The sequence below is a fragment of the Salmo salar genome, chromosome ssa19, assembly GCF_905237065.1.
Source record: "Salmo salar chromosome ssa19, Ssal_v3.1, whole genome shotgun sequence".
NCBI classification, from domain to species: Eukaryota; Metazoa; Chordata; class Actinopteri; order Salmoniformes; family Salmonidae; genus Salmo; species Salmo salar.
The window spans coordinates 10106935-10120608 of NC_059460.1; the positions used below are offsets into that span (position 1 = coordinate 10106935).

At 32.5% G+C, this 13674-nt stretch overlaps 1 protein-coding gene across 2 annotated transcripts in view; it reads right to left on the minus strand.

Annotated features, from left to right (window-relative positions):
* Positions 1 to 13674, minus strand: part of LOC106578422 (catenin delta-2) — a 462724-nt gene that overhangs the window by 237465 nt on the left and 211585 nt on the right. For both annotated transcript variants that reach the window (XM_014157181.2, XM_014157182.2), the window contains exon 11: positions 10693 to 10842. In XM_014157181.2, the coding sequence (XP_014012656.2) occupies positions 10693 to 10842 (150 nt within the window). The remainder of the gene's footprint in view (positions 1 to 10692; positions 10843 to 13674) is intronic.

Sequence of the window (13674 nt, forward strand, 5' to 3'; positions counted from 1 at the left end):
TGACTATACAGTTATACTGACTATACTGTTATACTGACTATACTGTTATATACTGACTATACTGTTATACTGACTATACTGTTATACTGACTATACTGTTATATACTGACTATACAGTTATACTGACTATACTGTTATACTGACTATACTGTTATAATGACACTACTGTTATATACTGACTATACTGTTATAATGACACTACTGTTATAATGACACTACTGTTATATACTGACTATACTGTTATATACTGACTATACTGTTATACTGACTATACTGTTATACTGACTATACTGTTATACTGACTATACTGTTATAATGACACTACTGTTATATACTGACTATACTGTTATAATGACTATACTGTTATACTGACTATACTGTTATAATGACACTACTGTTATATACTGACTATACTGTTATATACTGACTATACTGTTATACTGACTATACTGTTATACTGACTATACTGTTATACTGACTATACTGTTATACTGACTATACTGTTATACTGACTATACTGTTATACTGACTATACTGTTATACTGACTATACTGTTATACGGACTATACTGTTATAATGACGATACTGTTATACTGACTATACTGTTATATACTGACACTACTGTTATATACTGACTATACTGTTATACTGACTATACTGTTATAATGACACTACTGTTATATACTGACTATACTGTTATACTGACTATACTGTTATACTGACTATACTGTTATATACTGACTATACTGTTATAATGACTATACTGTTATACTACTGTTATAATGACGATACTGTTATACTGACTATACTGTTATAATGACACTACTGTTATATACTGACTATACTGTTATACTGACTATACTGTTATACTGACTATACTGTTATAATGACTATACTGTTATACTGACTATACTGTTATAATGACTATACTGTTATACTGACTATACTGTTATAATGACTACACTGTTATATACTGACTATACTGTTATATACTGACTATACTGTTATACTGACTATACTGTTATACTGACTATACTGTTATAATGACTATACTGTTATACTGACTATACTGTTATAATGACTATACTGTTATACTGACTATACTGTTATACTGACTATACTGTTATATACTGACTATACTGTTATATACTGACTATACTGTTATACTGACTATACTGTTATATACTGACTATACTGTTATACTGACACTACTGTTATATACTGACTATACTGATATACTGACTATACTGTTATATACTGACTATACTGTTATACTGACTATACTGTTATACTGACTATACTGTTATACTGACACTACTGTTATATACTGACTATACTGTTATACTGACTATACTGTTATACTGACTATACTGTTATACTGACACTACTGTTATATACTGACTATACTGTTATAATGACACTACTGTTATAATGACACTACTGTTATATACTGACTATACTGTTATATACTGACTATACTGTTATATACTGACTATACTGTTATATACTGACTATACTGTTATACTGACTATACTGTTATAATGACACTACTGTTATATACTGACTATACTGTTATACTGACTATACTGTTATACTGACTATACTGTTATATACCGACTATACTGTTATACTGACTATACTGTTATACTGACTATACTGTTATACTGACTATACTGTTATACTGACTATACTGTTATAATGATACTACTGTTATATACTGACTATACTGTTATACTGACTATACTGTTATAATGACACTACTGTTATATACTGACTATACTGTTATAATGACACTACTGTTATAATGACACTACTGTTATATACTGACTATACTGTTATATACTGACTATACTGTTATAATGACTATACTGTTATACTGACTATACTGTTATATACTATTATACTGTTATATACTGACTATACTGTTAATATACTGACTTTAATGTTATGTACTGACTATACTGTTATATACTGATTGTAGTGTCATATACTGACTATTCTATTACATACTGACTATACTGCTAAATACAGATTATACTGTTATATACTGACTATACTGTTATGTACTCTTATATACTGACAATACTGGTATATACTCTTATACTGTTATATACTGACTATACTGTTATATACTGACAATACTGTTATATACTGACAATACTGTTATATACTGATTATAATGTTATATACTGACTAAACTGTTATATACTGGCTATACTGTTATATACTATTATACTGTTATATACTGACTATACTGTTATAATGACTATACTGTTATACTGACTATACTGTTATATACTGACTATACAGTTATACTGACTATACTGTTATACTGACTATACTGTTATACTGACTATACTGTTATACTGACTATACTGTTATACTGACTATACTGTTATATACTGACTATACTGTTATAATGACTATACTGTTATACTACTGTTATAATGACTATACTGTTATACTGACTATACTGTTATAATGACACTACTGTTATATACTGACTATACTGTTATAATGACTATACTGTTATACTGACTATACTGTTATAATGACTATACTGTTATACTGACTATACTGTTATACTGACTACACTGTTATATACTGACTATACTGTTATACTGACTATACTGTTATACTGACACTACTGTTATATACTGACTATACTGTTATAATGACTATACTGTTATACTGACTATACTGTTATACTGACTATACTGTTATACTGACTATACTGTTATAATGACACTACTGTTATATACTGACTATACTGTTATACTGACTATACTGTTATACTGACTATACTGTTATATACTGACTATACTGTTATAATGACTATACTGTTATACTACTGTTATAATGACGATACTGTTATACTGACTATACTGTTATAATGACACTACTGTTATATACTGACTATACTGTTATACTGACTATACTGTTATACTGACTATACTGTTATAATGACTATACTGTTATACTGACTATACTGTTATAATGACTATACTGTTATACTGACTATACTGTTATACTGACTATACTGTTATATACTGACTATACTGTTATATACTGACTATACTGTTATACTGACTATACTGTTATAATGACACTACTGTTATATACTGACTATACTGTTATACTGACTACACTGTTATATACTGACTATACTGTTATACTGACTATACTGTTATACTGACTATACTGTTATACTGACACTACTGTTATATACTGACTATACTGTTATACTGACTATACTGTTATACTGACTATACTGTTATACTGACACTACTGTTATATACTGACTATACTGTTATAATGACACTACTGTTATAATGACACTACTGTTATATACTGACTATACTGTTATATACTGACTATACTGTTATACTGACTATACTCTTATAATGACACTACTGTTATATACTGACTATACTGTTATACTGACTATACTGTTATACTGACTATACTGTTATATACCGACTATACTGTTATACTGACTATACTGTTATACTGACTATACTGTTATAATGACTATACTGTTATACTGACTATACTGTTATAATGATACTACTGTTATATACTGACTATACTGTTATACTGACTATACTGTTATAATGACACTACTGTTATATACTGACTATACTGTTATAATGACTATACTGTTATAATGACACTACTGTTATATACTGACTATACTGTATATACTGACTATACTGTTATAATGACACTACTGTTATATACTGACTATACTGTTATATACTGACTAAACTGTTATACTGACTATACTGTTATACTGACTATACTGTTATATACTATTATACTGTTATATACTGACTATACCGTTAATATACTCCTTTAATGTTATGTACTGACTATACTGTTATATACTGATTGTAGTGTCATATACTGACTATTCTATTACATACTGACTATACTGCTAAATACAGATTATACTGTTATATACTGACTATACTGTTATGTACTCTTATATACTGACAATACTGGTATATACTCTTATACTGTTATATACTGACTATACTGTTATATACTGACAATACTGTTATATACTGACAATACTGTTATATACTGATTATAATGTTATATACTGACTAAACTGTTATATACTGGCTATACTGTTATATACTGACTATACTGTTATATACTGACTATACTGTTATATACTGACTATACTGTTATACTGACTATACTGTTATATTAACTACACTGTTATATACTGACTATACTGTTATACTGACTATACTGGTATACTGACTATACTGTTATATACTGACTATACTGCTATATACTGACTATACTGTTATACTGACTATACTGGTATACTGACTATACTGTGATATACTGACTATACTGACTATACTGTTATACTGACTACTGTTACATACTGACTATACTGTTATATACTGACTATACTGTTATATAATGACAATACAATTATAATGACTATACTGTTATATACTGACTATACTGTTATAATGACTATGCTGTCATATACTGACTATACTGTTATATAATGACTATACTGTTATAATGACTATACTGTTATAATGACTATGCTGTTATAATGACTATAATGTTATACTGACTATACTGTTATATACTGACTATACTGTTACCTACTCTTATATACTGACTATATGGTTATATACGGATTATACTGTTATATACTGACTGTACTGGTATATACTCTTATACTGTTATATACTGACAATACTGTGATATACTGACAATACTGTTATATACTGAAAATACTGCTATATACTGACTATACTGTTATATACTGACTATACTGTTATATACTGACTATACTGTTATACTAACTATACTGTTATACTACTATTATACTGACTATACTGTTATACTACCGTTATACGGACTATACTGTTATACTACTATTATACTGACTATACTGTTATACTAACTATACAGTTATAAAACTGTTATACTGACTATACTGTTATACTGACTAAACTGTTATACTGACTATACTGTTATACTAACTATACTGTTATACTGACTATACTGTTATACTAACTATACTGTTATACTACTGTTATACTGAGTATACTGTTCTAAAACTGTTATAATGACTATACTGTTATACTGAATAAACTGTTATATTGACTATACTTTTATACTGACTATACTGTTATACTACTGTTATACTGACTATACTGATCTAAAACTGTTATACTGACTATACTGTTATACTGACTAAACAGTTATACTGACTATACTGTTATACTGACTATACTGTTATACAAACTATACTGTTATAATGACTATACTGTTATACTGACTATACTGTTATACTACTGTTATACTGACTATACTGTTATACTACTGTTATACTGACTATACTGTTATACTGGCTAAACTGTTATACTGACTATACTGTTATATTGTCTATACTTTTCTACTAAATATACTGTAATACTACTGTTATACTGACTATACTGTTATTCTGACTATACTGTTATACTACTGTTATACTGACTATACTGTTATTCTGGCTATACTGTTATACTGACTATACTGTTATACTAACTATACTGTAATACTACTGTTATACTGACTATACTGTTATTCTGACTATACTGTTATACTACTGTTATACTGACTATACTGTTATACTGACTATACTGTTATACTAACTATACTGTAATACTACTGTTATACTGACTATACTGTTATACTGACTATACTGTTATACTAACTATACTGTAATACTACTGTTATACTGACTATACTGTTATTCTGACTATACTGTTATACTACTGTTATATACTGACTATACTGTATATACTGACTATACTGTTATACTGACTATACTGTAATACTACTGTTATACTGACTATACTGTTATAAAACGGTTATACTGACTATACTGTTATACTGACTAAACTGTTATACTGACTATACTGTTATACTGACTGTACTGTTATACTACTGTTATAATGACTATACTGTTATACTGACTATACTGTTATACTACTGTTATAATGACTATACTGTTATACTGACTAAACTGTTATAATGACACTACTGTTATATACTGACTATACTGTTATGACACTACTGCTATATACTGACTATACTGTTATACTGACTATACTGTTATATACTGACTATAATGTTATACTACTGTTATACTGACTATATTGTTATACTGACTATATTGTTATACTGACTATATTGTTATACTGACTATACTGTTATACTGACTATACTGTTATACTGACTATACTGTTATACTGAATATACTGTTATATATTGACTACACTGTTATATACTGACTATACTGTTATACTAACTATACTGTTATACTACTATTATACTGACTATACTGTTATACTACCGTTATACGGACTATACTGTTATACTACTATTATACTGACTATACTGTTATACTAACTATACAGTTATAAAACTGTTATACTGACTATACTGTTATACTGACTAAACTGTTATACTGACTATACTGTTATGCTAACTATACTGTTATACTGACTATACTGTTATTCTAACTATACTGTTATACTACTGTTATACTGACTATACTGTTCTAAAACTGTTATACTGACTATACTGTTATACTGGCTAAACTGTTATATTGACTATACTTTTATACTGACTATACTGTTATACTACTGTTATACTGACTATACTGTTATACTGACTAAACTGTTATACTGACTATACTGTTATACTGACTATACTGTTATACTGACTATACTGTTATACAAACTATACTGTTATAATGACTATACTGTTATACTAACTATACTGTTATACTGACTATACTGTTATACTGACTATACTGTTATATTACTGTTATACTGACTATACTGTTATACTGACTATACTATTATACTGGCTAAACTGTTATACTGACTATACTGTTATATTGTCTATACTTTTCTACTAACTATACTGTAATACTACTGTTATACTGACTATACTGTTATTCTGACTATACTGTTATACTACTGTTATACTGACTATACTGTTATACTGACTATACTGTTATACTAACTATACTGTAATACTACTGTTATACTGATTATACTGTTATTCTGACAATACTGTTATACTACTGTTATACTGACTATACTGTTATATACTGACTATACTGTTATACTAACTATACTGTTATTCTACTGTTATACTGACTATACTGTTATAAAACTGTTATACTGACTATACTGTTATACTGACTAAACTGTTATACTGACTATACTGTTATACTGACTATACTGTTATACAAACTATACTGTTATACTGACTATACTGTTATACTACTGTTATAATGACTATACTGTTATACTGACTAAACTGTTATACTGACTATACTGTTATACTAACTATACTGTTATACTGACTATACTGTTATTCTAACTATACTGTTATACTACTGTTATACTGACTATACTGTTCTAAAACTGTTATACTGACTAAACTGTTATATTGACTATACTTTTATACTGACTATACTGTTATACTACTGTTATACTGACTATACTGTTATACTGACTAAACTGTTATACTGACTATACTGTTATACTGACTATACTGTTATACTGACTATACTGTTATACAAACTATACTGTTATAATGACTATACTGTTATACTAACTATACTGTTATACTGACTATACTGTTATACTGACTATACTGTTATATTACTGTTATACTGACTATACTGTTATACTGACTATACTGTTATACTGGCTAAACTGTTATACTGACTATACTGTTATATTGTCTATACTTTTCTACTAACTATACTGTAATACTACTGTTATACTGACTATACTGTTATTCTGACTATACTGTTATACTACTGTTATACTGACTATACTGTTATACTGACTATACTATTATACTAACTATACTGTAATACTACTGTTATACTGACTATACTGACTATACTGTTATACTAACTATACTGTAATACTACTGTTATACTGACTATACTGTTATTCTGACTATACTGTTATACTACTGTTATATACTGACTATACTGTTATACTGACTATACTGTTATACTGACTATACTGTAATACTACTGTTATACTGATTATACTGTTATTCTGACAATACTGTTATACTACTGTTATACTGACTATACTGTTATATACTGACTATACTGTTATACTGACTATACTGTTATTCTACTGTTATACTGACTATACTGTTATAAAACTGTTATACTGACTATACTGTTATACTGACTAAACTGTTATACTGACTATACTGTTATATACTGACTATACTGTTATACTGACTATACTGTTATACTACTGTTATAATGACTATACTGTTATACTGACTATACTGTTATACTACTGTTATAATGACTATACTGTTATACTGACTAAACTGTTATAATGACACTACTGTTATATACTGACTATACTGTTATGACACTACTGTTATATACTGACTATACTGTTATACTGACTATACTGTTATATACTGACTACACTGTTATACTACTGTTATACTGACTATATTGTTATACTGCCTATACTGTTATACTGACTATACTGTTATACTGACTATACTGTTATACTGAATATACTGTTATAACGACTATACTGTTATACTAACTATACTGTAATACTACTGTTATACTGACTATACTGTTATTCTGACTATACTGTTATACTACTGTTATATACTGACTATACTGTTATACTGACTATACTGTTATACTGACTATACTGTAATACTACTGTTATACTGATTATACTGTTATTCTGACAATACTGTTATACTACTGTTATACTGACTATACTGTTATATACTGACTATACTGTTATACTAACTATACTGTTATTCTACTGTTATACTGACTATACTGTTATAAAACTGTTATACTGACTATACTGTTATACTGACTAAACTGTTATACTGACTATACTGTTATACTGACTATACTGTTATACTACTGTTATAATGACTATACTGTTATACTGACTATACTGTTATACTACTGTTATAATGACTATACTGTTATACTGACTAAACTGTTATAATGACACTACTGTTATATACTGACTATACTGTTATGACACTACTGTTATATACTGACTATACTGTTATACTGACTATACTGTTATATACTGACTACACTGTTATACTACTGTTATACTGACTATATTGTTATACTGCCTATACTGTTATACTGACTATACTGTTATACTGACTATACTGTTATACTGAATATACTGTTATAACGACTATACTGTTATACTGCCTATATTGTTATACTACTGTTATACTGACTATACTGTTATACTACTGTTATATTGACTATACTGTTATATATTGTTATACTGACTATATTGTTATATTGACTATACAGTTATACTACTGTTATACTGACTATACCTTTCTCAACGTCAGAACTATTTTTATCTAGTCATTACTACAAGGCATCACTTACACATTATGAATCTTATGGAGTGTGTGTTTGTGTGTGTGTTTTGGTTTTACTATCCTTGTGGGGAACAGAAGTCCTCACAAGAATCGTTAAACAGGGAAAATTCGGACAAGTGGGGACATTTTGCCGGGCCCCAAAAGGAAAAAGACAATTTTCGGCTTAGGGGTTAGGTTTAGCGTTACAATTAGTGTTCAAATTGGGGTTAGGGGTTAGGTTTAGTGTTAGGTTTAGGGGTTTGGGGTTAAGATTGGGGTTATGGTCAAGGTTAGGTTAGGTTAAGGGTTAAGGATAACTATGATTTTGAAAGGGAATCAATTGTTTGGTCCCCACAAGAATAGCAAAACAAACATATGTGTGTGTGTGTGTGTGTGTTGCGGGTGTGTGTTCGTGCGTGTGTGTACATGTGTTTGTGACTGAGGCATCACTTATTCATTTTGAATCCCCATTAGCCGCACACAGGCCCTGCAGTGGTCAATCTAACCATCTTTAAACACACTGTTCTGTAGCCGGCTGCATTAAACAAGCCAATAATTCAGGAATCGATCAATAGCGCTCACTAAGAGATTTCCTACCATTTGGTCTCGCTGTGGGAAAGATAAGGCAAATGAGTCCCAGTGTGTGTTTTACGATATAAAACGCCTGCATTAGAATTGATCTACTGCAATAACAGTAAATTGTATATGCTATAATTGTGTTTGCAAGGTAGCAAACCCTCAAACATGTAATAATGTACTTCTTAGAGAGTAAACAAATCGTTATATCATATTGCCCAATAAACAAGCTTGGATACACCCTGCCGTAGCGTATAGGCTTAAAGACATGCTCTTTGACTGCAAGCAATTTATTTCTCTTTCATGTACCATACCCATTGATCCAAACAATAAGTAATCTATAGTAGCTTATTTAGCATAATCACTATTTGACCCACATGGTAATGATAGTTATTAATGCCTGGCTGGTTAATGACTGTGAGAAGATATAGTCTAGCGTGACAGAGAGGGCTATTCTCATGTAGAATGATGCTGTAATAGGATTTCGACAGCATACCTAAACCCACATCTAGATAACACAAATTAGTCTCTATTGAAGAATACTGGAGGTTAGTATGTGCTGGAGACAGAACTTTGTGTCTATCTCTATTTTTCTCTTTTTGTTAGTATGTGTACATATTACATTTGTGTGTGTGTGTGTGTTTAAATACTGTAGGATGGATTATATAGTCTTACCAGTGTTGTTTCCCAGTCCCCTCATAGGTCCTTTGTGGTAGTGGTTGACTCTGTCCTCATAGATGGGCTCTTTGTGGTGGTCTGGGGATCCCAGGGGACGCAAGTCTGGACCACAGTGACTGTGCTGATTACTGTAGGAACCCCTGGAACCTGGAGAGGGGGAGGTAGGGTGTAAATGAGGGAGGAAGAGAGAGAAAGACATAGAGAAAGACAGAGAGAGAGAGAGAGGGGAGAGAGAGAAATCAGTCCTGAGTATTGACTTTTCTCCAGCAAAATGTATTTCTCCATACACATTGTCCCTAAGAGATCCAGCCTCTCCTCTCTTTCTCTGTAATCATCTTAGCTTCTGTCCCAATAGTCTCTCTCTAGCCTCCTCTACTCCCATAGCCTCCAGCCTCTACTCCCATAACCTCTATAGCAGGGATCATCAACTACATTAATATTTTTTTTAAGCAGATGGTCAGGGGGCTGTAAAATTATTTCAAATAATAATTTCTAGATTGCAAGAAGCCCAAACAGATATAATATTTGACTAAAATAATTTCAAACCTTCCTTACATTTGTGTGGGAATATTTTGGAACAGATATCCTAAATTAAAATCTCTTGCAGCTGATTTCCTGGTGTTTTTACAGTCTTATGTCCAACAATAAAGAAACAAAAATATATATATATATTTGTTTTGTATTTATTTGCTCAGAAAACTTAGGCGGGGGGTCACCAGTTGGGGAACCCTGCTCTACTCCCCTAGCACCTCTCTATCCCTGCCTTCTTCAGTCCACTATACACTGGGATAGTAGTGGAAAACTCTACACGCACACACACACACTTCACAACCCCGGCTCATTCCCGACAGTGAGAAGCCAGAATCTATCCCCCAGCATAAGAGAGGAAAGAGTATGTGCATGTACGTGTGTAAATGTCTGTGTTTGTGCAGCAGGTATTCTACACTGGGGGACCATGAGGAAATGTCATCCACGGATGAAGAGGGAACTAATGGGAGGAGGAGAGGAGAGGGGAATGAGGAGAGAGGTAGGAGGAAAGACAGATGAGGAGAGGAAGATGAGGAGAAGGGAATGAGAAGAGGGGGATGAGGAGAGACGGATGAGAATAGGAGGATGATGAGAGAGGGATGAGGATAGGAGGATGATGAGAGAGGGATGATGATAGGAGGATGATGAGGATAGGAGGATGATGAGAGAGGGATGAGGAGAGATGGATGAGGAGAGAGGGATGAGGAGAGAGGGATGAGGATAGGAGGATGATGAGAGAGGGATGAGGATAGGATGATGATGAGAGAGGGATGATGAGAGAGGGATTAGGATAGGAGGATGATGAGAGAGGGATGAGGAGAGAGTGATGAAGAGAGTGGGATGAGGAAAGAGGGATGATGAGAGAGGGATGAGGAGAGAGGGATGTTGAGAGAGGGGTGAAGAGAGAGGGATGTTGAGAGAGGGATGAGGAAAGAGGGATTAGGAGAGAGGGGTGAAGAGTGAGGGATGAGGAGAGAGGGGTGAAGAGAGAGGGATGTTGAGAGAGGGATGAGGAGAGAGGGATGATGAGAGAGGGATTAGGAGAGAGGGGTGAAGAGAGAGGGATGAGGAGAGAGGGGTGAAGAGATACGGATGATGAGAGACGGATGAGGAGAGAGGGGAACACAGTCAGTTGCACTAACAACAGGAGATATTCTCCCTGAATGCTGTATTTCTATAGTGAACCAGTCAAAAATTAGCCACCCTTCGCCTTGATGACAGCTTTGCACACTCTTGGCATTCTCTCAACCAGCTTTTTATTTTTCGAAATTATTATTTAACCTTTATTTAACCAGGTAGGCCAGTTTACAACTGCGACCTGGCCAAGATAAAGCAAAGCAGTGCGACAAAAACAACAACACAGAGTTACACATGGGATAAACAAACGTACAGTCAATAACACAATAGAAAAATCTATATACAGTGTGTGCAATTGTAGTAAGATTAGGGAGGTAAGGCAATAAATAGGCCATAGTGGCGAAATAATTACAATTTAGCATTAACACTGGAGTGAGATGTACAGATGATGATGTGCAAGTAGAGATACTGGGGTGCAAAAGAGCAAAAATAAACAACAATATGGGGATGAGGTAGTTGGGTGGGCTATTTACAGATGGGCTGTGTACAGGTGCAGTGATTGGTTAGCTGCTCTGACAGCTGATGCTTCAAGTTAGTGAGGGAGATATAAGTCTCCAGCTTCAGTGATTTTTGCAATTCGTTCCAGTCATTGGCAGCAGAGAACTGGAAGGAAAGGCAGCCAAAGGAGGAGTTGGCTTTGGGGATGACCAGTGAAATATACCTGCTGGAGCGCATGCTACGGGTGGGTGTTGCTATGGTGACCAGTGAGCTGAGATAAGGCGGGGCTTTACCTAGCAAAGACTTATAGATGACCTGGAGCCAGTGAGTTTGGCGATGAATATGAAGCGAGGGCCAGCCAACGAGAGCATACAGGTCGCAATGGTGAGAAGTATATGGGGCTTTGGTGACAAAACGGATGGCACTGTGATAGACTACATACAATTTGCTAAGTAGAATGTTGGAGGCTATTTTGTAATTTACATCGCCGAAGTCAAGGATCGGTAGGATAGTCAGTTTTACAAGAGTATGTTTAGCAGCATGAGTGAAGGAGGCTTTGTTGCGAAATAGGAAGCCTATTCTAGATTTAATTTTGGATTGCAGATGTTTAATGTGAGTCTGGAAGGAGAGTTTACTGTCTAACCAGACAGCTAGGTATTTGTAGTTGTCCACATATTCTAATTCAGAACCGTCCAGAGTAGTGATGCTAGTCGGGCGGGCGGGTGCGGGCAGAGATCGGTTGAAGAGCATGCATTTAGTTTTACTTGCATTTAAGAGCAGTTGGAGGCCACGGAAGAAGTGTTGTATGGCATTGAAGCACGTCTGGAGGTTTGTTAACACAGTGTCCATAGAAGGGCCAGAAGTATACAGAATGGT